General features: G+C 57.5%; 1 protein-coding gene across 2 annotated transcripts; it reads right to left on the reverse strand.

Moving 5' to 3' along the window:
* Positions 1-1080: 1080 nt before the first annotated feature.
* On the reverse strand, positions 1081-24532 carry GRID2IP (Grid2 interacting protein). 2 transcript variants are annotated; one of them, XM_088174169.1, is made up of 21 exons: positions 24406-24532; positions 21351-21602; positions 19780-19865; positions 19344-19413; positions 18089-18183; positions 17041-17224; positions 15738-15892; positions 14188-14286; positions 13105-13199; positions 12392-12503; positions 11432-11745; positions 10420-10833; positions 9437-9524; positions 8478-8555; positions 7739-7935; positions 6987-7142; positions 6388-6474; positions 5861-5990; positions 4145-4263; positions 3624-3788; positions 1081-3169 (listed from the first exon to the last, which is right to left on the reverse strand). In XM_088174169.1, the coding sequence occupies exons 1-21, from the start codon at positions 24438-24440 to the stop codon at positions 3098-3100; spliced, it is 3003 nt and encodes a 1000-aa protein (XP_088030295.1). In that variant the 5' UTR covers positions 24441-24532; the 3' UTR covers positions 1081-3097. The 2 variants fall into 2 exon arrangements, with proteins under 2 accessions (XP_088030295.1, XP_088030294.1); XM_088174168.1 differs by having other exon boundaries at positions 8478-8567.
* Positions 24533-25265: the final 733 nt, after the last annotated feature.

Below are 25265 nucleotides of genomic sequence, written 5' to 3' on the forward strand. Positions count from 1 at the left end.
ACCCTGACTGTGCTCAAGCTGCTCCTTTTCCTCTCTGAGATCTTTTCCCCTCTGTTTCTTGCAGGAAGGAACGAAATCCCTAAATCATCTGAGGTTTGGAGTCCAACCTGGAATTTTTCAGGGGCCTCGTTTCCCGGTGTGTGCCAGAGGATGGAAGTGGCACCCGTGGAGCAGGAGCAGCCAGGGCTGCATTCCCTGCACTGCCCCTGCCTGCTGTTTCCTTTCCAAGGCCAGGCTTTGCTGTGAGGATGATCCCGTGGTCAGGGCTGACACAGGAATTCTGTGTGAGGCTCAAAGGTGCTGGCTCTGGGCAGGAATTACCTCACGCCTACAAAAACGTTCCCAGAGCCCAGGAGAGCGGCAGTGTGCAGGGAATGGTGTGGAATGGTGTGTGGGACGTGCAGAATGCAGGCTCGGGGACATCATTCCCTGCTGGGAACGGGCTCAGCCCGGTCACTGGAGCTGTGACAGCCACGCTGGGCTGGTCCCTGGGGCAGGAGGAGTCGGAGCACTCCAAATGGAATTTCAGGAGCGCTGGAGGTCACCTAATCCACCCTGCCCGCTCCCTGGAGCGCATCCCTGGGATCCTGCAGGTGCTCTCAGTGTCAGGAGACACACGTGGCCAGCAAAGGGACACTGTGGTGGCCCCGCACGGAGCTGTCCCAGCTCCGGGGAGCTCCCAGGGCTGGAGCAGCTGCTGTGACCCGGCTGAGCCACAGCACCTGGTGGGGAGCTGCTCCCTGTGGGAGATAAATCGCCCCGGGACATAAACTCAGCCTCAGCCAAGAATTCTTTTTCAGAGCGAAACAATTCACTGGTTCATACAGTTCACTAAATGTTTTCTTCTGAAGGCTGGAGTTAAAAATCCGTACTATTTTAAGAATTTGCTGCTCATTTTGATCCCTCCAGCCTGGGTGCTGTGGTGCAGGAAGGTTCTTCTCCATGCCAGCCCCAGCCCAGCCAGGTGGGACCCTGCAGGTGTGGGGGTCAATATTAACAAGTGCAGAAGTGCCAGATGCAGAATTCCTCACTCCATCACCAGCAGCAATTCTGGACAGAAGACAGAGGTCTGTGCAGGCAGGAGGCAGAAGGCAGTAGCTTTATTTTAGGAATAGCACATAGGCATTGGGTAGAGACTGAACTGTGAATATACATCATCCCATTATCAAATCATGTCACCAGAAGTTCTGGCTCTTTGAAAATATTCACATAAAAATACCAAAGGGATTGGAGTTCTAACTATTTCAGAAAGTTACAACATGTAGCAAAATCTATGTACAGCATCTTCTGTCAGACAGTTTCAAAAGAACCTCTGGTGGTTGAAAGATTGGATATATTTTTTAAAAAAGAAAAAAAAAAAAAATCAACGGAATGCAGTGTGCAACATCCAGAAGGGGGAGAGGAGCAGAGGGAGCGTGGCCCTGTCCTGGACCTCTGGGAACACAAGGCTACCCACTACCTGGCACTTAAAGCTGTATAAACGGAGAACACTTGTGAAAATATACTTCACTTTCTACAGCGGGGTTTAAAAAAAATACCAAAACCCGGCGATTCGAGGGTCGTAAGGTCTGCCATGAATAATGCACCGGTCGGTGATTGTGTCCTCGGGCGGAGGCTGCGGGACGAGCCCTTGCTGTGGCGTTGTGTGGAGGGGGGACCTGCGCGGCGTTTGCTGCGGGGATGGGGCACGGAGGAGATGCTCACAAAGCCGAGCACGGTGGGGCTGAGCTGCAGGGAGCCAGGGCCCCGCAGGGTGCACTGCCCGGGGAATGATGTCACTCCAATCCCTGGGAATGATGTCATTCTAATCCTGGGAATGCTGTCACTCCAAACCCTGGGAATGACGTCCCTCCCGTCCCTGTCAGTGCTGTCCCTCCCATCCCTGGCAATGATGTCCCCCCATCCTTGGAGCTGCACAGGAGCATCCAGGGAGCTGAGAGACAGCCAGGCCTTGTGGAGAGAGGGATGTGCACAGCTGGAGGTGGGTGTGCACAGCTGGAGGGGATCACAGACACTTCTGGAGTTCCCTGGGATATTCTCCATGAGAGCTGGTCCTACAGTGAAGGGACTCTCAGCATTCCAGGTACTCAGTATTCCAATACTCAGCATTGAGGGACTCTCAGCATTCCACGCTGGAGCAGGGCAGGGGATGCATTTCCCATTGTCCCTGCCGTGCCTTGGAGCAGCACTTGGGGCTGCAGGGGACTCCTGCTCGTTTTTAGGCTCTCAGGACTCTGTGCTTTGCAAGGAGGGATCAGAATGCTCAAGGCTGGCTGCTGTCACGAGTTCCAGTAACCTCGTGCTGATGGTGCTACACTCTTGGGAAGGTTTCAAGACCCATCAGCCTCTGGCACAGCTCTAAGCAGAGCTGACAGCCAGGAAGGACCAGAGCAGATCCGTCCTTGGGACCACATGGATGTGCCAGGAGGGTTCTGCTGCTTCCCCATTGCCACTGGCTGGCAGAGGAAGGGAATTGAAGCTCCTGGGCCACCCCCAGAGATCTCTGCTGCACTGTTACCATCAGGTCAGGTGCAGCTCCAGCCCCTCGTGCTCTGCCCCAGGGCAGAAGGGCTTGGAGAGGGACTGGAGAGGATTCAGCAACGTCCTCAGGGTCCCAGAGGAGCTGGAGGCAGCCGCCCTCCTGCTCATCCCCCCCTGCTGACCTGCTCTGGCTTCCCAGGGACTCTGGCTGGGCTGTCCCCCAGCCCAAGGCTGCCTGGACAGAGCCCCCACACTCGGCCAGTGACTGTGGGGGTGTGGGGAAGGTCTCCAGGGGCTGCTGATGCCGCTTACAGGAGTTTGGGAAATGTGGGAAAAACAGTGGGGTTTTTTTACCAGATGGATGCAAAAGCCTTGGCTCAGTGATCCCCTGGAAATGCAGGGTGCTAGGGAAGCTCTGTCAGGACCAGTGCAGGGTTTACCTTTGTGTCACCCTCACGTCACCTCTGTCACCTGTGGTGCCTCCTCAGTGCCCACCTGCCCCGACCCCTCTGCTGGCTGGTAGCAGGTGGCAGCAGCGTATTTACAACCAGACTGGACAGGAGCAAATTGCACTTTGTTGGCAAGGAATTGCTGCACCTCAGGTGGCCTCAGGCTGTCACCAGGCGAGGGGGGAGGTCATCCTGGGGCTGCGCTGGCTCTCACCCACCTGCACATCACTGAGAGCTCGCTGTGGGACAGAAAGGGCAGAGCTGAGTTGGGGCTGCTGTGGCAGGAGCAAGTTCAGGCTCCTGGCCACAGAGCAGCTGTGGCTGCCCCATCTCTGGAATTGTCCAAGACTAAGCAGGACATTGGGGTTTGGAGCACCCTGGGACAGTGGAAGGTGTCCCTGCCATGGCAGGGGGTGGAACACGGGGTGATCTTTAAGGTCCCTTCCAACCCAAACCATTCCATGAGCAAACACATCACTCTCCCCTGGGGCTGGTGCTCCCTCAGTGTCCCACCCTGGCCAGCTGATTTGTATGCTACAAAAATTGTAATTGTACCTTATCAGCATTAGAACAATTGCCTCTTACTCAGGTACAGCTGCTCACAAAACCCCATCCTGCTCCCAGCACTCACTCACAAATAAAACCCCACTGGAACTCCACAGGAGACACCTGCCTTGGGAAGGTTCAACTCACCTCAAACTTGCTCATGAATTCTGCAAAAATGCCAAAGAAGGCTTCAGAAGTTGTCATTTTTGAGTCTTCCCCAAAGAAGGACAACACCTTGCTGAACTCCTCCATGGCCTTGTGCTGCAGGTCATCCAGGGAGCGCATGGCAGGCTGGGCACTCTCCAGGAAGGACTGCAGCAATTGGCTTAAGGACAAAGAGCTGCTGCATGCTGGTAGGGGTCAGGATCCCTTATCAATCCCTTATCAATTGGCGGGGTTCCAGCCCAGCTGGCAGCAGGCAGCTGCTGCACAGGCACGTGGGGAGGTGCTGGCAGGTTCAGAATTCCCTGACAGGTCACAAGGACAGATGTCCCAGCACATTCCCACACAGGGCCACCACCAAACCTGCTCCCCATCCTGGCTGAGAGCAGGGGGAGCTTCCCAGCAGTGCTGAGAGGGTTCCAGACACAGCCCTGGCTTTGCAAGGGGCCAGCAAGGCACGGGCACGGTTTCCCTGCAGGGGGGTGTCCCCTCTCACAGAAGGATACGCTCATGACAATGGCAAACCTGTCCTCGGCAGTGGCTGGCATGCTGTGACACGCCTTCTGGATGTCACTCACCGTGCTGTGCAGGTCCTTCAGGTCGGCTGTCAGTGTCCTCTGGTTCACTGCAGGACAAGAGCAGGGTCAGCAGGGCTGGGACATGCTGGCTTTGTTCACAGCGAGGGTGAGGAGTGTGGCCGTGGGGCAGGGGGTCTGTCTGTCTGTCTGTCTGTCCACACTGCTCTGCACCAACATCAACCAGACTGTCCTGCTGGCACCAGCAGGTGCTCACACCTAGAGAAGCCAGGAGTGTCAAAAGGAGCCTGGAACAGGACAAGGAGCACACTGGACTCATGGTGATGGACAGCCAGGTACCTGGGAGGGGACAGGAGGGACACAGGACATCAGGACAAAGAGGGGGACACAGTGGCAGGAGTTTGGGCAGCTGGGAGCCTCCAGTGCAGGAAGGGTTACTTAAGAGTTAGGCCAGATCCAAATTCCAGCTGGGAAAGCTCCAGGTACAGACCTTCCTCAAGTGGAAATTTACAGCTCCAGGCCGGAATTTGCTCCTTTATTTATCCACTGTAGCACTAATTCCCAAGGGAATTGCCCACAAACAAGGGGAATGCAGCTCATGCTTTGTAGAGATTCAATACATAATTTAAAATCACAGAATCGTGGAATCATTTAGGTTGGGAAAGCCCTCTAAGTCCATCCAGTCCAACTGTTCCCCCAGCACTGTCAGCCACCACTGACCCAAGCACTGTCCCCAAGTGCCACATCCCCTCAGCTTTTAAATCCCCCCAGGGATGGGGACTCCACCCCTGCCCCGGGCAGCTGTGCCAGGGCTGGGCAGCATTTCCAGGAAGGAATTTTCCCTAAAATCTCACCTAAACCTCCCCTGGCCCAGCCTCTCCTCCTGTCCCTGTTGGGAGCAGATCCCAAATCCCCCCCGGCTGTCCCCTCCTGTCAGGGAGTTGTGCAGAGCCAGAAATTCCCCCTGATCCCCCTTTTCTCCAGGCTGAGCCCTTTCCCAGCTCCCTGAGGAATTCTCCAACCCTTTCCCAGCTCTGTTCCCTTCCCTGGACACACTCCAGGCCCTCGGTGTCCTTGTGAGTGCCCAGAGCTGTCCCCAGCACTGGAGGTTCCCCAGCAGTGCCAGCGCAGGGACGGGCACTGCCCTGCTCCTGTGTCACACCTGAGCAGCCTCCTGTGACACCACCAGCACCAGAGGATGGAGAACAACTCCAGCCTGTGTGTGACTGGCTTTTATTGCAGAAAATCGAGCTGCAGGGTCCTTACTCAACGTGCCACAGCTGTGACTGAACTGTGACCCCTCCCCAAGGTGCTGCATCCCCTGCAGCAGCACCTGCACACCTGGAGGGAGACTGGGGACACCAGCTCCTGGCACTTCCATTTCCTGGGCCTCCCTTGCACTTCCAAGGTGCTTCTAAACTTGGGAATCACAGTTTCAAGCCAGAAGGGAATACCAAGGAGGGGACAGAGTGTAGGCACTGCCAAGTGTGGCGGCGTGGGATGGGTGGCATCTCACTGTCACTGAGCTCGTCCCTTCCTAACGCTCCCCTCCTGCTCAGGACCATTCCTGACTTGTTGTGGCTCCCATCCTGCTCCTGCCAAGGCTGTGCAGCTCCTGGCTGAGCCCAGACTCAAACCAAACCCAGAGGGGGCACACGGGGCTTGCAGCAGCCTCGGACCCTTTACCTTTGGCAGCGAGCGGCACCGTCGGCAGATCCTTGGCAAAGCCCAGGAGCTCTGGGAAGTGTTGGCTGAGGGATTTGGCAAGAATGTGCAGGAAGGTGGATTTCCCATCGACAGTCTTGGTGGTGTTCAGCTGGAGAAAAGCAGAACAAGTGAGGAACCCCCTGCAGAGGGCTGGGGGCTCCCACACGCTCGGGGTCAGCCACTCCTGGCTCAGCCCCACGCTCCCGTGGTTAATGGTTAAACTGGACATTGAATCTCCACACACCCAGATTAGTGGTGTGGAGATGCTCCCTCCTGCAGGGCAGGGCTGTCCCCACCCCTCAGGAGTCCCACAGGACCTTCTCCCACCCACACCTGGGCAGGATTCCCAGCACTGAAACACCAAACCCACGGCAGAGTCTCTCTAAAATCCCCCTGTGGATCAACCCAGCCCCCTCCACCCTCTCTGGCTCCCCAGGGGCTGTGATGGGAACAGCCTTGCTGGACACAAGGAGCTCCCAGTCTCGGTGTCCTCTGGCTCTCCTGACCTCAGTGAGGAAGTTGATTTTAAAGCCTGTTGTTTTGCTGGTCTTGGGCTGCCCGTTGTTCAGGTAATTTCCCATGGCCAGCACGAACTGCAAAGAGGAAATCAGGGAATGAAGGGCTGGGGACCTGCACCCGTGTCCTCCCATCTCCTGGGACTCTGGATTTCTGTTCACCACCCATTAATGTGCAGACAAACATTATCCCCATGGATTTAAGGAATTGTTGGGGGGGTCACTGGCCAGGAGCTACTAAGGACTTTCATCATTCATCTGTAAATGCCTTTGAGCACACGGCAGCCTCATTTGTCCCACCTGCCTTTTTTTTTTTTTTTTTTTAAAGCAAAACCAAATGAATTAACAGCAATTTGGGACAGCTCATCTCAGGAGGGTCATGGAGGAACTGCAGTGGAATTTATTCTCTCTCTGCCAGGCACAGCCCATCCCAGGACCCCAAAAACCCCTCCTCAGGAGGATGGGCAGTGTTGGGGTGCAGGGACCAGCCTGGAAAGCTGCTCAAATGTGGAACACACATGGGGCTGGAGCTGCCCGTGGAATGCTGAGTGCCACGGGTGACTGTTACAAGGAGAAGGGACTGCTCTGACCTCCAGGATCTTTGCCAGCTTCTTGCTGCTCTTCAGCTCTAGGGAGGCCTTGCAGATGCACTCGTAGCTGGCTTTGATCTCCTCGGTCTTCTCCTGCAGGGTGGTCTTGAAGTGCAGGCTGCGCAGGCGGATCTTGTACTCGGGTACCGACAGCATCTGGGGCAGGAGGAGAGCAGGGGGGAGAGCAGGGGGGGAGAGCAGGGGGGGAGAGCAGGGGGGGAGAGCAGGGTCAGCGTCTGCAGGAGCCACAACCCCTCCTGCACTGGGCTGGGGGTGGCTGCGAGTGCTGGGCTGGTGTGCTGCCACGGGATGGGCACTTCCACACCAACATCCACGGGTGACCTTGTCAACAGAAAATACATCAGAGCTGGGCAAAGCCACCGTCACCAGGGAACAAACATTCTAGTGGCTCTGCAGTTCTAAACCAGCCACTGGGAGCTGCCAGAGCCCTCAGGAACTGAGCATCACCAGATGTCCCAGTGCCACCAGCTCCTCCCAACCGCCAGGTGTGACAGTGTCCTGCACACACAGCATCCCCCAGGTGTGACAGTGTCCTGCACACACAGCATCCCTCAGGTGTGACAGCGTCCTGCACACACAGCATCCCTCAGGTGTGACAGCGTCCTGCACACACAGCATCCCCCAGGTGTGACAGTGTCCTGCACACACAGCATCCCCCAGGTGTGACAGTGTCCTGCCGGCAGGGACAGGGCACACACAGCCCCGCTCCCAGAGCATCCCCTGCCCGGTACCTGCAGCACGAACTGGTCGGGCTCGCTCAGCTTGCCCGGGTTCTCCTTGTAGCTCTGGAAGCGCTGCACCTCCTCCCCGTCCGGGGCGTAGAGCAGGAGCTGCTTGATGTGGGACGGCTCCAGGCGATCCGTCTCCATCGTCATCAGGATCTGCCGCAGCTCCATGTGCGACAGCTTCAGGTGTGCGATCAGGATGGCTGGGAGGAGGGAGGGACGTCAGTGTCACCCGGGAGAAAGGAGGGGACAGCACGGGGACAGCACGGGGACATCAATCTCCCCACGGAGTGAGGTTTGTGTCATGCCCAGGCAGGCACAGCCCTGAACAGGGAGGGATTTCTCATCCCTGGGACCCTGCAGAGGTGGCTCTGGTCCTGCAGCCCCCAGGGCACTGCCCTGGGACCAGCCCTGCTCCCACATCCATCCCCCAGAGCCAGGGAGGAATCCCCGAGGGTCCCACCGAACCCTCCCACCCTCCTCCCAACCAGAATCCCGTTCTGGAGCAGCAGCACTGCCCTGCCCCACTCTGCCCCTCCCCAGGACACTGAGGCACTGCCCATCTCCATCCTTCCCCAAAAAGTTCCCTCCTTCCCCCTGCCCGGGGCTGAACGCGGGCTGGGCTGCAGGAAAAGCCAATCCCAGCTGAGCTGCGCCCATGGGATTGAGCTCGTGTTGCTTCCCTTTACCTTTCCAGTTCTCTACATCCCACCTGGGGGCCCCTTTTGGGGGTACCTTCACTTACATGTGTTGTAGGCCTTTTTGTGGGACAAAATTTCAACCACGTCTTTCTTTTTAAAGTTTTCAGGCATGAGAGTTGGTTCTGGAAGAGAAACTGAAAGATTTAATCACGGGTAAGGATGGGCTCAAGTGGCTCCAGTGGGAAGAAAATTGTCCTGCAAACAGTGAAACCATGAATGAAAGAGAGGAGAAGGGATGCTTTGCACACAGCAATGGCTCCAGGAATCCTTGAATTCTGCGATTCAAAGATCTCCCCAGTGGAAGACTCAGTTGGAGCTGAAAAAGGTAAAACGAGAGGTGAAAAACACAGAAAATCCCAGACTGCTCAGAAACATCCTAGAAACAGCGTTCCCTGAGATGAGTCCCATTTCATCCCACTGCCAGCTGGGCATCGTGCAGGAGAGCTCAGACATCCCAGGGTTTTACTGGAATGCCTCCCACCAGGACCACCAGCACTCCACACTCCCAGCCTGGCCCCTGCTCTGGGTTTGTGGCACCCAAAAACTCCTCAGGGTGGGAAATGCCAGCTGAAGAGCGATGGGGGCTGCACAGCACAGAGCTCCAGACCCATCACAGCTCTTGGGGGACATCCACTGATTCTTTGTATAAAAAAAGCAAAGTGCTGCTGGGGATGATTTCTTTGGACACGGGAATGTTTTCATGGCTTTTTCAGCATTTCCAAAGTTCTCAAGCACTGGAGCTGCAATTGCTGAAAGCCTCCAGCCGGGTTTCAGTGCCCAATGAAATGTGGAGAGAGAACAGATCATGGCAGCAGAGATAATTAAGGGAGATAATGAAACCATCTCCACCTTAATGATCCACCAGCCACAAAATCCTGAGGATGAACAAATCCATGCCACGGGTGATGTCACAGACGGGCACTGCCTTGCTGCCCATCGAGCCCCAGTTCCTCCCAGTTCCTCCCAGCTGGTACCAGAACTTATTTTGGAGCTCAGTACTTACTCGTGGGCTTCTGAGTCCCAAAGTGCAGCTCCAGGTCGAGGTATTTGACCATGTCACTCAGCTTGTCATAATCCGAGTCTTCCCCGAGCTGTGGGGAGGAGGAGTCAGGACTGTGCTGGCACAGGGGACAGCCCCACGGTGCCCACCTGGGCTGGCACATTCCCTGTCCCCACACTAAGCTCCGTGTCCCCAAAATAAACCAGGACAGGCTGGTGGCACCATCCTGTGACTGCCCTGCAGGCTCAGCTCCTGACACAGCTGAAATCCTACAGATTCTGTCTCCACTTGCTCCTTAGACATGATCAAGGGATACTAAAGGATAAAATGGGAATTCCAGGAGCTTCAGGAATTTTTCTCCATACAGAAAAAAATCACTGTGAAGAAGCATCTTTGCTGGAGTGTTGAGGAGAGAGACCTGAAGGATTTCAAGTGTCTGTGGGACTGGAAGACGATGCCACAGCTCCCCTCTGGCTGCTCAGGGCACGGGGAATATGGATGGGGAATACGGATGGGGAATATGGATGGGGAATATAGCATGTCCTGAACTCCAGCAGAGACTGGGAGTTAAACCCCAAGAAGGGACTGGATCCACCCCAGAGTTCTGCACCATTTCATGTCCACGATGCCAAAGGATTGTCATGTCTTGTCTCACCCCTCAGCTCTGCTGTCCCCTGCACTGTCCTGCCCTGCTCAGGGCTCTCCCATCACTCTGCTCCATCCATCCTCATCCTTTCCCACTGTTAAAATCCCTCACAGCTCCTGGCTGTGGCAACCCCTCAGGGCAGGGAAGTGCTCCCCAGGACGCTGGAGACAAAAATCAGCATCTCAGATGATTTCCAGGTCCTCTCCCCACCCCAGCATCGCGTTCCAAACAACCTGGAAGGATGAAATGAAGCCCTGCAGAGCCTCAGCACAAGTCACTGCTCCTCAGGGGGCGGCTGGGACCCCCACGCCTCACCCCACTGCCCTCCCCCGGGCCATACCTGTCCCCAGATGGTCCCCTCCGAGTTCTCCACCTGCTCCCAGCGCAGCCTCTTGACGCTCATGTGGTTGGAGTCGCTCCTGCGGTGCAGCAGCCCCCGGTGCAGGGGGGGAGCGCAGGGCACGGGGGGCGGCGGGGGCGGCGGCGGGGGGGGCGGGATGGGGTGCAGGTGGCTCACCAGGGACTTGGGGGCTGCTGCCACGCTGGCCTTGGTGGCCTCTGCCTTGGTGGGGCCGGTCTGGGGGTCGTGGAACTGCAGGGGGGGCGGTGGGGGTGGGGGGCTGAGGGGAGGAGGGGGGATGTGGTCCGAGAGCGTGGAGTAGGTCAGGGAGCTGCCCTCGTCACTGCTGCTGATGTACTCGCTGCTGCTGACATCGTTGGTGACATAGCTGCCCTGGTCATCCTGGAAACTCATCTGGGTGGGCACAGAGCACAGGCTGAAGGTGGCACCTCGTCCTACACCCACCATGGACCATCGCTGTGTCCTGTCCCTCCCTGTCACCTGCAGAGCACCACCAGTGTCCCCAGAGCTTCAGCACGTGTCCCCAGAGGCCAACCAGTGTCACCAGAGCCCAACCAGTGTCACCAGAGCCCCAGAATGTGTCCCCTGACCTCCAGCACGTGTCCCATGAGCCCAACCAGTGCCCCCAGAGTCCAGCATGTGTCCCTGACCCCAACACGTGTCCCCCGAGCCCAACCAGTGTCCCTGACCCCAACACATGTCCCCAGAGCTCAACCAGTGTCACCAGAGCCCCAGAATGTGTCCCATGAGCCCCTGCACATGTCCCACGAGTTCCACCAGTGTCCCCTGAGCCCAACCAGTGCCCCCAGGGCTCCCCCAGTGTCCCCTGACCCCCTGCACGTGTCCCATGAGTTCCACCAGTGTCCCCTGTGCCCAACCAGTGTCCCATGACCCCCAGCACGTCCCCAGAGCCCAACCAGTGTCCCCTGACCCCCAGCACGTGTCCCGGGGCGCTCAGGACGACGCTCTGAGCCGCCCACGCCGCGCTCACCTCCTCGTAGTCGTTCTCAGGGGTGAGGAAATCATCCCCGATGGTGACACGGTGTCCCAGCTGCTCGCTGAGCGCGTCCAGGAAGCGATCGGTGTCACGGCTGCGCGGGGGCCTGGAGAACGTGAACAGCTTCTTCCGTCGCGACAGCGGCGAGTACCGGCCGTGCTTGGGCGACGGCGCGGGGCTGCTGTCCAGGCTGACGTAGGGGTTGGACTCGGTGCTGCACGGGGAGGCCACGCTGCTGTGCAGGCGGTAGTAGCACGGCTGGGTCACCAGCGGCTCGCTCGGCCATGCCAGCCCCGGCTTGCGGCCACCTGCGGGATAGAGGCCAGGGGAGGGGGGTGGGTGTCCTGAAGGGCCTGGCCATGGGGAGTGCGAGGAAGAGGAGATGAAGGAAGAGATGGAGGAGGAGATGGACATGGAGAAGGAGATGGACATGGACATGGAAAAGGAGATGGACATGATGGATGGAGGAGGAGAAGGACATGGACCTGATGGACATGGACAAGGAGATGGACATGATAGACATGGAGAAGGATAAGGAGATGGACAAGGAGATGCAGAAGGACATGGACATGATGGACAGAGAAGGACATGGACATGAAGAAGGACAAGGACATGGAGAAGGATATGATGGACATGGAGAAGGACATGGACAAGGACAAGGAGATGGACAAGGACATGAACATGATGGATGGAGAAGAGAAGGACAAGGAGATGGACAAGGAGATGCAGAAGGACATGGACATGATGGACATGGAGAAGGAGATGGGTGAAGAAGAGAAGGACAAGGAGAGGCTGCAGTGCACAGCAGCTCATGGGATCCCACGGGATGCACCATCCCACCCATGGCATTGCCCTCCAGCATTGCTTCCATACAAAATGGCACCAAGAGGACCTTGGCTTCTCCTCCACCTGCCTGGCCAGCACCACCCACCCTCACCTGCCCCCAGGAGGTACCTGCAGCGTGGGGCAGCTCTGGGGGTGATGTCCTGTGCAGGGCAGCATTGCCCATCTTGCCAGCCAAGCCCCCGATCAGGCGATTCTCCAGCTCTGCATACACTGCTGACATCTGGGGAAGGACAGAGAGCTGCTGCCATGCCCAAACCAACCCCCTCTGGGGGCTTGGGGACCTCCAGAGACCTGCCATGTGCTGGGGACAGGACAGTCCCCACAGACCAGGCTGACCAGAGCAGCTGTGGCTGCCCCTGGATCCCTGGAAGTGTCCAAGGCCAAGGTTGGACAGGGCTTGGAGCAGCCTGGCACAGTGCAAGGTGTCCCTGCCATGGCAAGGGTGGCACTGGATGGGCTTTAAGGTCCTTCCAACCCAAACCATTCTGGGACTCTCTGGCCCACCAGTACCTGTCTCTTACTCTTTAAAGGGGGGCTTCACCCCAGCCCAGGCTACTCTGCCTTGTCTGAGCCCCCCTCTCACTGATGAGGCTGCAGGAGGACGCTGGCAGACATCAGCCTCATTAAAGGTGACTAATTGCCCAGGGAGGTGACCTCAGGGAGGGGCTCAGGGGACACCATCAGCCCCCTGCAGGTATTGACCCACAGACACATCAGTGCCTTTTTCCTGCTGCCCTGTGTTCACAGCAAAGGAATCAAACTGCCTCCCTGTGGACACACCACCCCCCACCCTGCCAGAGGTGTCCCCTGCCCTGTCACACCATTTTGGGGTTGGGTGTCTCCGGGAGGGACGTGCCATCACCAGCCTGCCTCTCTCCAGGGATCAGGCGAACGGGGACCTCCACGGTGTCACTGCCTGCAGGAGGGAGAGACAAACCAGTGACTCCTCTGTGCCCCCAGCCCCCTGTCTCCTGCTGGGACCCAGAGTGACCTCCCTGCCCCAGCTCCCAGCTCTGGGGGTCCCGAGGGAGCAGTGTAGGATGGGTTTAAGGTCAGCACCACAGTTCCAAGCTGCTCCACTCTTCCCTCAGGGCAGTTGAGGACAGGGCTGCTCCCCACAGCTGGCCAACATCTGCCCAGACACAGCTCCCCTCCAGCTGTTGGCTGCTCTCTGTGCTCTAATCCCCACCAGAAAAGCTCCTCAGAGCCAGGTTAGAGGATCTTCCCCCTGGGAAATGTCTCAGACCCCTGTGACAGCTGAGGAGCACCACATGCCCAGGAGGGGCTTAGGGAGGTCATGGGGAGGTCGTGGTCAGGAGCACAGGAGTGAGGGAACAGGCAGGTCTGTGTCCCCTTGTGCCACAAGTGGGGTTTGTCAAAAGTCTCAAAGTGGCCCTGAACCCTGATCTCCTTCCTCACATGGATTTCACAAATGTGGATTTCCCTGTTAATTTGATGGAATCTGAGAATGTTCAGAGGGAAGCCATAAATTTGGCCCCCCTGCAAAAGGGAGGGCCCAGACCAGCAGGACCAGTTCACATCTGAGTATGGAAGGGGTTGGAAACAACATTCAGCTTGATGATCAAATGGCCTCTTATTGAACTGGTTCTGTCACTGTGGAATTGCTGTCCCTGGAGGTGTCCAAGGCACCCCTGGGGGTGGCACTCAGTGCTCTGGTGGGGATCACTCACAGGTTGGACTCGATGATCCTGGAGGGCTTTTCCAACCTCACTGATTCTGTGATTCTATTTCTGACAACACAGATTTCCAGCCATTCCTCAGTGCTGGCTCTACTCCGACCTCCACCTTTCCCTCCCACCTTTCCCCATCATTCATACTTAGGAACAGGTCAGGAATTTGGCTTGGGGCACCACAGGAACAACCCCCAGCCCCCAACCACCCACCTGCTGCCCCCTCCTCGGGGCGGGGGGTCCGGAGGCTGCCCCGGCACAGGGAGGCTCCTCGGACGGAGCTGCGGTACCGATCCTCAGCCTCTGCCTCGGCTGCAGCAGGAAACACCCGGGTGAGGCAGGCACAGCCCGACCCCACAGCTCCCCACCCTCCTCAGGCACCCCCAGAGCCCCCCAGGGCTCCCCAGGCCCGTGGGATTCACAGCTGCCATCCCCAGGTATGGCATCCCCAGGTATGGCATCCCCAGGGAGCTGAGCAGGTTCCAGGTGGGCAGGGATGGATGCACAGACATTGCACATCCAGTCCAGTTTTTCCAGCAGGATTGGCATCCACCAGCTCATTGCCCACATGAAACTCCAGCCCTGAGCTGGGCCGGTCCCAGTAAAGCCTTCCTGCCCTCAAGGGAAAAGAAGGAAGTGGGGCCAGCCCTGGAATGGTGCCTGGAAGGAGCACATGGTCCATGCATCGTCCATGTGCAGCTCAGAGAGGCTCAGGCTCAGAGCAGGATGGAGGGAACAGAGATATCTCTGAGGTCCCTGACAGACAGCACTGGGACATGGGAGATTCTTGTCTTGAGTTTGGAAGCCCAGAGGAAGGACCAGCCCAAACCCAGAGATCTCTGGCCGTGGTACTCCCAGGCACAGACACCCAGAATGGACCAGAACAACCAAAACTGGTCATGCCCCGTTCACCTGAGACACTGAGAGGAGCCAGGGCCCAGCCTGGGACAGGGAGATTTGCTCCTGTGCTTCCCTCCTGCCCCGGCTGGGGATCCCTGCTCTGCACTCCTGGAATGAGCTTAGGTTATACACTCATTACAGTGAATTCTTGGGAATGCACAGCCCATGGCCGAGCTGTGATTCTGCACACACAGAGCAGAGGTGGCTGAGTGCAAATCCAGAACAGATCCAGTGTGCATGGAGCACAGGATCCCATGCATGACAGGACCTGGAGCTGTTCCTGTTTTCTGCTAAAATCACTGCTGTTCCTCCAAAAGCCTCTCTTCAAGCAACACTTCTTTTTTACCTTTGCTGAGTTGAAAATTAACACATTAAATTAAAATTAACACATCTGTGTGAGTAGCTGAGAATAGGAAAATTGGAAGCAATTAAGAGCACAAACAGACAGATTAGGACATTTCACTTCAAACCTGCTCTCCCCAATCCATCTGTGCTGCCACAGAACCAGGTGAGGGTGATGGTGAGGGGGATCCCTGACTGCCTTTGTGGTTTTTTGGGAGAGCAGCAGCACCTCTTCCAACCATGGATGTTTTTGTGACATCCCAAGTGATGCTGTGTCACCCTTATTTTACCTCTCTCATCTGAACGCTGCCCTTAAATCAACTCTTTCCTTCCTTTCCTCACCTCTAACAACCTGAGCAGCTTCTGAAAACCTTTCCTCCCAGAGTCACCATCTCAGGTACCAGCTCTCCTCTCAATGCAGTTCCATCCCAAAACTACCCCAGCACAATGGGCTGAGCTCCCAGCACCCATCAGGACACAAAAAGTGTCCATCCTGGAGCTCAGGGACTTGCTCCTCTCACCTGCCAAGGCCTTGTACCCCAGAAACCTGTCAATCTTTTGCTGGCAGTGCTCCTGCTCCTCGTAGGTCAGCAGCTGGTAGATAAACTGCCAGAGGACTTGCTTGGCTGGTGTGTCCAGCACCGGGTACACATCCACAATGAGAGTGTCAATGTTCCTGCAAAACAGGAGGAGAGGGCTGGGCAGTGAGAGCATCCCTCCAGCACAGCCCCTCCTCTTCCTCCTCCTCCTCTGGCATGGACTGAATCCGTCACTGCAGAGGTGCAAATCCACGTGGATGTGACACTTGGGGACATGGTCAGTGGTGGCCTCAGCAGTGCTGGGGGAATGGTTGGACTCAGTGCTCTCAGAGGACTTTTCCAGCCTAATGCATTCCAGGATTTTATGAGTAAGAGGGGTGAGGGAGCACCGGAAAGCAGAGAGAAGAAAAGATTTGAATTTTAGCCAGCTGCAGGAAATCAGGCTGAGGGAGAAATGGACTGGGCTGGCAGCTCCTGGGGTCAAAGGCTCCATCTGATTTTGGTGTGTAGAGGGGAAAAAGGACTGTTGGGAATAACCCCATCCCATGAGGAGAGAACAGCCTGGCAGGATGAAATTCTACCCTGGCACAGGGTGCTCAGAGCAGCTGTGGCTGCCCCTGGATCCCTGGAAGTGTCCAAGGCCAGGCTGGACAGGGCTTGGAACAGCCTGGGACAGTGGAAGGTGCCGTGGCAGGGGTGGAACAAGATGTTCTTTAAGGTCCCTTCTAACCCAAATCCTTCCATGATTCTGATAAAACACTGCTGGAAGAACAAGCAAGGGCAGGAAAGGAGGTCACTGATGACATCTGGAGTGTGCCAGGGGATGTGGTTGGATCCCTGCACAGGACAGGGATGTGCTCCATGGCAGGATGAGGGCTCTGCCAGCCACTGCCATTCCTGTGCAGCCACCAAGGGATGCTGCAGCCAAGATTGTGGGAAGAGTGAGGAGACAAGGATGGAGCACAGAGAGATTTACTGAGAGAGGTGGAACAGGATCTGCAGCTGTCAGAGGCAGCAAGACAGCCTGCACTGGGGGAAAAGGGATAAGAGGTGACCAAATTAACCTGAAGGAACAAAAAACTGAGGGCTCTGCCCTGTCCCAAGGCAGGACACAGACTGAGAAGAGTTTGTGCACAGGGAACACCGAGCTGGGGAATGTGGAGAGCACAGGGACAGCAGAGTGTGTGTGACAGCGTCCCTGCCCAGCCTGACACTGACCCTGGCACGGGCACTGCTCCAGGCCAGGCCCCAGTGGGAGAGAGGAGCTGGCACCTGCAGGAGTTACCGATGTTGGAAGAAGCCCTCCAGAGCCTTGCAGACGCTGAAACGCTCGGGCGGGGTCAGCAGATGTTCCAGCTGCTGCGTGAACGTCCTTCCTTGGATCTTGATGCTAGAGGGGAGAATCTCTGCAACCCACTGCAGGGAGGTGAGGGCTGAGGAGCTGCTCGGGGACTCAGCAGAGTCAGAGTCTGCAAAAAAAATATTCCATCTTTCCTTGGTTTCTTTTGAGGGCAGTGGAGCAGTTTGAGTGCCACTGGCTGTGTGCTTTGAAGTAGGTCAGGTGGGATGGGGTTTGGAAGAGCCTGGTGTGGTGGCAGGTATCCCTGCCCAAGGCAGAGGGGTGAAATGAGATCAACTTTGAGGTCCCTCACAATCCAAACCTTTCCAGGCTGCTGTGGCTCTGTGCAGCACGGAGCTGCTGGGGTTGGTCTGAGTTCACCTGCAAACGAGTTGGGACATCCCAGGGTTTCTAATGTGGGGCTGAGGGGAATCCAGTGCTGCTCCACAGGGAAGAGCCAGTCCCTGACTCCCAGATCTGAGCATTTGGGAGCAGCACCCCAAAAACAGAGGGGCCCTGCAGCCTCCACAGAGCTCGGGGAGCACAGCAAGGAGCACACTGTGCCCTGGGTCCTGCCCTCCACAGGCACCCTCAGCTCTCGTCCCCAGCAGCACCATCAATTATTGATTCCTGCAGCACGACACCAACCCTGCACAGCCCCTGGAGCTGCAGGATTTGCGCAGCCACCATGGATGCACGGGCTTGGATTACTGCAGACAAGGACAGGCACACACTGCACGGGAAGGACATCGGCAAGGGACACCAAGGACAGCCACACAGCGGGATGAGCCCTCCTGGAGAGCAGCCAAGCCTGGGATCCAGCCTGATCCCACAAAGCAAAGGGGTCCCGTGCCCTGGGGAGAGGAGCATCATCCCCCCCAGGCAGCGCCTTCAACCTGCTCAGCCCACGGAGGAGCAATTCCCTCCTGCGCCAGCAATTCGGGAGCTGGGCTGGGGTCCCCTGCTCTCCAGACCCTCCTCCCTGCACTCTTACCGTTGGAGAAGTTGACGATGCCCTCTTCCACCACCAAGGTGGGCATGGCCCCGCTGCCCTGCAGCATCGACACCACCTTGTCGTGGGAGCAGTTCCTGCGGGCACAGGGCAGCAGTGAGGACACAGAGCTGCTGCTGCTGCCTTCGTTCGTCTTGGAAAAGCCTCCTCGTGCTGCTCAGAGCCTGAGGGGTTCGGGCCCACTGTGATTTCCCTGCATTCTCTCCCTCTTCGCTTGGTTTTTCCCTGTGCTGCACTGGGAGGAGCCTGGATGCTGCCCCATGAGTTATTCCCCTCCAAGGAATAACCATGGGAATGCCTGTGGGGCACCCTGAGCGGTGCCACGGCACAGGAAGGCAGATTTAAGCTACACCCGGACCCAGAAAATGATTTTTTTCCTTTAAATGACACAACGCTGCAGGTCTGTCCTCACCTGCCCTAATTCTGCACGAAAAGAAAATGCAAGGTGAATATAAAATGTAATTTTGTAGGTGAAAAAATCTTGGGATGCCCTTGGGGAAGGGTAGGGGCTAGACTGGGACAATGCCTGCCAAAAACACGGCTCAGAGGACAATCCTCAACCCGGTCTCTTTTTTTCTGGCAGTGCTGCATCAGCCAACAGTTCGCTGGATCAGCTGAAACGTGAGAACCTGAGCCCTGGCAGAAGCAGCATCAGTTTAACCTTTAAATATTCATCACTCCCTCTTGTCCTGCAGCCTCTCCAACCCTTTGCTCTTGGCTTTTATGCAGAAAGACACACCCGAGGACAGGGGGGCTGCTGCCCTGCACAAGTCCCTCTGGTCCCATTGCTTTGGTGCACAAATCTTACATAGAATTAATTTCTGGGTACAAATGGGATTCCCACGTGGATTTAAGTTTATGATCCCGTTGTGGGAGTGATTCGTGGGCTGGATGGGGCTCTGCTGCTCCCAAAAGCAGAACCTGGGTGTTTAACACACACAGATTAACTCAGAGTGGCTGAAATTGGGGTCTGGGGGCAGGCTGAATCAGAACACAGGTTACAGAAACTGTCCTGCACACAGAACTCAGAGGAGGAGCACGGGGGGAGAAAATGCTCCTCTTAGAGCCAGATTTTGTCCAGGAGCACTAAAGGAGCTGTCCCCAGCTGTCCCCACAGGACAAATCCCTGTGCACGGCAGCACATGGGGACCAGCAGCTCCCATTTCCCTTGCCCAGGAGTGACCACGGCGAGTGCTCAGCCCCTGGCCCAGCCCTGGGTGCCCTGCACAGCTCCTACCTCATGTCCAGGCCGTTGAGGAACAGGATCCTGTCTCCAGCTTTGAGGGCAGCCTTCTCTGCTGGGCTCCCTAAGGACAAAGGGGCTTCAGCTGCAGCACCCATGGGTGGGATGGGGATCCAGGGACACCCCCAGGCACGCCACCCCCTGCACCTGGCTCAGCTGGGACTGCTCACCCAGCTGGGTGCAGCACCCAGCCTGCACTGGGAACGCTGGTGGCACTTCAGGATTGTCACTGAACACATTTCCCACTTCTCAAAACAAGGAGTGGATAAAGCCCGTCTAAATGGCACTGAAAATGCTCATTATTGCACTGGAAAAACACCAGCACTGAGCCTTGGAAAAGTCCCTTTTGCTCGTCTTTAGCAAACAGCACTTAAAATTTCAAGTTCAGACCAGAGATGAGTAAGTGATGCCCCAAATCTCGTGTTCTTACCTGGCAGGACAGACTCGATCCACACTGGGGCATGGCCACGGAGTGTGAAGCCAAAGCTCCTGTTGCCTTTATAAACTCGCACAGTTCTGTGGGCGAGAAAGGCAAACAGGACATCAGAGAACAAGACCCAGCCCTTGTTTCCTTCCCCAGCCCCTCCACAGCCCTGTTAGCCCAGGTTCTCCTGAGTGCTCAAGTCCCCAACGCTCCCAATGTCCCCACAAGGTTCCCTTTGATACCAAAGTATCTTTCAAATGTGGTTTTAAAGTGGAATTATGGGATAAATATATAGATTTAGAAAAAAAAAATATATGTATAAAAGCTAAAAATCATCTGGTTCCAACCCCCAGGGAGTTGGAACTGGATGATCTTTAAGGGATCTTACAACCCAAACCAGTCTGTGATTCTTTATTACAGAGAATTAGAGAGACAATGTGGTTCAGGGAGCAAAGGTCTCATAGGCTGGTGAGAGAGGAATTCAATTCCTCTAGGAAAGTTTGGAAGGAGCAATAGGAAATCTCCCTGCTGGGAGGCTGATTGGAGCTGGGAGTTGTTCCCCAGGGAGCTGGGGGGAGGCAGCATCACCGAGATCATTTCCAACCAGCAGGATCCTGTGCTGGGAGTGGATTTTGGACAAGTCACAGGGAATATCAGCCTGGCAGGGAGGTGACAGGAGCTGGACACCCTGGATTCCCCAAGCCCTGCTCTCCTGTTAGCTGGGTCAGGATCTGCAGCCTGCAGGGCAGAGCTGCTGTGGTGTGGCCATCTGGGCATGGGAAGTGGGTTAATCCCTGTGCTCCAGGGATTGTCTGTCCTTCCTCCACAGCCTCACACTCAGACACCTGCTGGGCCAGGCCAGGGCCAGGCATGGACTCGAAAAACCAGGGAATCTTATGGTTGGAAAAGAACTTTAAAATTATGAAATCCAACTGTCAACCTTGTGTTCACCACTGACCAAGTCCTCCAGTGCCACATTCACCATTTCCTCAACACTTCCAGGATTTGGGACCCCACCACTGTCCTGGCAGCCTGTGACAATGCATTACAAGCCTTGCTGTGAAGGAATTTTCCCTGGAATCCAAACTAAACCTCCCCTGCTGCAACTTGAGGCGGTTTCCTCTCATCCTGTCACTTGTTACCTGGAGAAAGAGACCAAGCTCAGCCTGGCTCCAGCCTCCTTTCACTCAGCTCTGTGCCCAGGTACCCAAATCCTGTTGGCACAATCGGGTACCCCGAATCCAGCTGGCACAATCGGGTACCCCGAATCCAGCTGGCACAGCCTGCATGCCACCCAGCAAGGAGCAGACATCCCCTCCCAACCTACAAGTGCCACCTCAGCTCCTCACCCAGCTCGTCCCAGCCCTGCTGAGCTGAGGGGACACAGAGAGTGCCCCGGAGCTGGGACAAGGGACACAAAATTGCCCGACATTCCAGAGGGAGAGGTCTTTGTTCATCCAGCTCCCAGGCGAGTTTCACACCGAACGCTCCTCCCTTCCCCTGGCACCCGTCCCACATTCCATCCCATCCCATCCCATCCCATCCCACCCAAACCCGGGTCCCAGCAGAGCTGTTACCTGCGGGCAGCCCCCGAGGCCACATTGCTGGTGATGAGCGAGGTGGTTTTGCGCAGGCTCTTGCTGAGCTCCTCGTGGCTGCGGGGCACGGAGCTGGCACGGGTGGACACGAGCAGCCGCTCCTGGTGGTCCTCGCTGCGGCTGCGGCGCAGGCGATTGCTGTGCTCGCTCTTGGAGCGGCACAGTTTGCTGATGAGGCTCTGCGACACCACCTCGTCAAAGCGCTGCCGGTGCTTCTTGGGGATGAAAATCCTGGGGAAATGAGGCGAAGGAGGAGAGTGAGGAGAGGGGCCGGGGTAGCTGTGGCACAGAGATGGGCGTCCATGGAAGGGAAAGGTCTGAACACCTCGTGTGTGCTTGGCCTCAGTCCTTGCAGGGCTGTGAATGCCGGGGCTGGGGACACCGGGGGTACTGGGGACACCCGGGGGTGCTGGGGACACCGAGGACACCAGCTGCATCCCTTCTCCCATCCCATGCAGAGCTCTGTTGGAGCAATAATGTCGGACCCTTCCTCCAGACCCGTTTCTTCCCCAGCACCTTCTGGGACCCCCAAAACGTCGCCCCCCAGACTCTGCTCTCCTGGGCTCCAGCCTTGAATATTGCCAAATTCCAGCTCCCTCCAGTGCCAGGCAGGAGCCCGGTGCCCCTTGGGGGATGATGGTGCTGCAGGGACGGGGACAGTGATGCTGCAGGTGAGGGGACACCTCTGGGAACTCTGTTTTGGGTCACCTTCCCTCTGCCTGGCAGGAGCAGCCGAGTGGCCTCTGTGCCCCTGCAAGGACCCCCAGGACACAGAGGATGCACGGGGAGGGCACAGCAGGATCCCAGGAGGGAGGGAGGGAGGAGGCACCGCTCCCACCTGGGCCGGGGTGAGCTCCACAACCCTGGGACACATTTGATCTCTCCCCTTTTCCTTCTGCCATCACAGCAGCCAGACCCAAACACCTGCTCACCTTCCCCTACCCTCTGCTCGCACATTTAGGGGTTTCTGGAGGAGCTGTGATCTCCGAGTGTTTCTATAGCAACTCCTGCAGCTGCAGCCGCTCTTACACAAAACCATCCCGTGGGGCTCGGCAGCGCAGCTTCGTTAGCGCCCGGCACCTCGCGGGGTGTGAGAACACAGCTCGGTGTTAGCACAGCCCCGAGGGCTGTGAGCACACCCCCGGCTGCCTGGGGACCACGTGTCCCACCGCAGCAGGAACTGGGCCAAACTGGTGCCAGAGGACCCGGAGGAAGCTGCTCCGAGGGGTGCGATACAGCTGGGGCTGGCAGGGGATCCCACAGGGCTCCCTCGGGCAGCTTCACCGAGGGAACACAAAAACCTGCGTGGAGACACAGGAGGAGAAGCTTCAAATCCCAAATCTACCGGGACCAGGACATCTTCATTTCCCCCAGCCAAAGGCAGAACTCAAAACAAGAGCTGGTGCAGGAGGAGACAAACCACAAGCCACCCGAGGCTGGCAGATGCTCACGCAGAGCATCTGGTGACAATTTAAAATAAGAAAGGCATTGGTGCAATTCACAGGCGATTCGTGATTAAGCAGCAACCAGAAAAGAGTGAAACTGTGCTAATAAATAGTTCACCCTATGAGACAGGGGAGGATGTGGGTCCCCCAAGCCTCTGCCCCGGGCTGGGCACCCACCAGGGAGAAGTCCGTGTTCCTCACAGGCAAAATGAGCACAATCCCATTTAATTGGCCAAATTACATCGGTCCTGCTCGTTCCAGCAGAGCTGTCCCACTTTGCACGAGCTTCACCACTGGGCTGAGTGCTCAGCTCCAGCCCAGGCCCAGGACCCAGCACTGGCACTGCCCTGGGACTGGCTCGGTGATGGAGCACAGCAGAGATCTGCCTGCTACAAACAATCCCACCAAAGCAGCTGCCGTGGCTGTTCCTGCAGTGTCCTGCAGTCCCACAGGATAAACCTGCCTTGTCCCTTGGCATGGCACCAAGGAGCAGCACCCAGCTGGGGCTTCCCTCTCCCAGCAAATCCCACCGGGATTCACAGAGCACGAATGTGCCCACCCCGTCTGTGGAGACCAAGCAGGAGCAGGCTCGAACAGTGCTGGCCTTCAGCCTCCTCTCCCTCCTCCTCCTCGGGTGCTCCAGGTCAGCCCTAGCTCTGGTTCCTGTTGGAGAGGGGATGGGAGAGGCTCCCCCATCCCTGAGTCCTGTGCCCGCTGCCATGCCCGGTGCCTCTGAGCCCCAGGGCACCAGCTCTGGGTGTCCCCTCCTCTGCAGCAGCTCCTGCACTCACTCGGGATAACTCAGCCTGCTCCAGGACATGGATGTGAACTCAGGCCATTTTCCAGGCCTGGAAGGCTCCCAGATGCTCCAGGCTGCTTCACCTTCATCCCAACCCCAAAGCAGCCCGGCCAGGATGGTGGCACAGTGCCACTGTGCCCATTCCCTGCCCTCAGGTCCTGCTCGGGGCTCCCTTTGGCGTTTGGCACCTCTCAGCCTGTGCCACGCTGCCATTCCACAGCTCCCGGGTGGGTCAGTGCCCACCCTGCTCTGCGCAGACAGCCCCGTTCCTGCAGCCCACCCTGGCTGGGAGCCGCCCCCCTATTTCCCAGCCCTGTCCCACATGCACACGTCCTTCCAGGGGCACCGAGCTCCCCCGGACAGTCCCACCCCGGACGGGGCTCGGCGGGACAGGACGTGTCCCCTCGGGAGGGCAGCAGGGTGGGGGAAGCTGCCGCAAGTTTGCTCAGCCAGGGGAGCGAGGGGACACCGGGCCTCGCTCCATCACATCCCCAGCCCCACATCCTCATCCCCCCCGGGCTGGCCTCCAGTCCCGGACACAAAGCAGCCCCGGACGGGCTCTTCCCACCGCTCCCCACCCCAATTCCCCATCCGAGCTTCGCCCGACTCCCGCAGCAGCCGGTGCCGCGGTGGGCACGGGGCAGTGGCAGGGCTGTCCCGGGGACACAGCAGGGTCCCCACAGCCCCCAGAAGCAGCAGAGCCATCCCAGGGATGCCCATGGGGCACAAGGCTCTGCCAGCACCCCCACGGGCGGGCACCCGCGGGACAGCGGAGCGAGGGGACACGTACCGAAAATGCCGGGAGAAACTCCGGTCCTTTCCCATTTGTTCAGGGTGCGGCGGGAACAAAAGGGAGATGCTTCAGATCCTCATGCAGCTGAGCCCCAGGCTCGGCTCACGCCCACGACAGCCCGAGCGCCAGCCGGTGCCGCCCCGCGTGTGGCACCCCCGCCGTGCCCGGGCACCGCGGCCAGACCGGCCCGAGCTCCGGTACCGGCACCGGCACCTGGCTCAGCCCCTCGGGCCGGCCTCCACCACGCTGCCAGCCCCAGCTGCAGCTTCAGCATCGGCCGAGAGCTCCAGCGCCAGCTCTGCCCTGGCTGCCCAGCTCTGCCCCGGCTCGCAGCCTCCAAACCCTCCCTCTTCCCCTAAAAACTGCCGGCGCTGTGATTTCCAGCTGGAACGATCTCGTAGCAGAAAGGAGGGCACGGCTCGGCGCCGAACTCCGGGGGGGATGCCTCCCTGGTGCTAATTAGTTGACTTCTAAAGTGCTTGTGTTTAAATTACGTGCTGCAGTAAGGGGTGAGAAACCTTAAAGGCAAACGGCAGCAAGGTGCGGGTTTGGGGTGGGGAGATGGAGCTGCCAGGATGCACCGGGATCAGGACCCGAGTCATGGGCCCAAACCCCCGCATGGAGCATCCTTTACCCATCCTTTACCCCCAGGGTAACACGGCAGAGCTTTTCAGCAGGAATAAAAGAGAAAACTCTTCTTTAATTTAAGGAACGCCGGGTTCAAGCACATCGCTGGCGCTTGATGAAGAGGATGTGAAGCTTCCCAGAGCTGCCAACATCACACACAATCTCCAGGTAGCAGCAAAGGAACGAGACATGAAAAATGTATGGTTTAGCCCCAAAACAACCGGCAAAGA

Source organism: Sturnus vulgaris, chromosome 16 (genome assembly GCF_052056855.1).
Source record: "Sturnus vulgaris isolate bStuVul1 chromosome 16, bStuVul1.hap1, whole genome shotgun sequence".
In the NCBI taxonomy this organism is placed as follows: Eukaryota; Metazoa; Chordata; class Aves; order Passeriformes; family Sturnidae; genus Sturnus; species Sturnus vulgaris.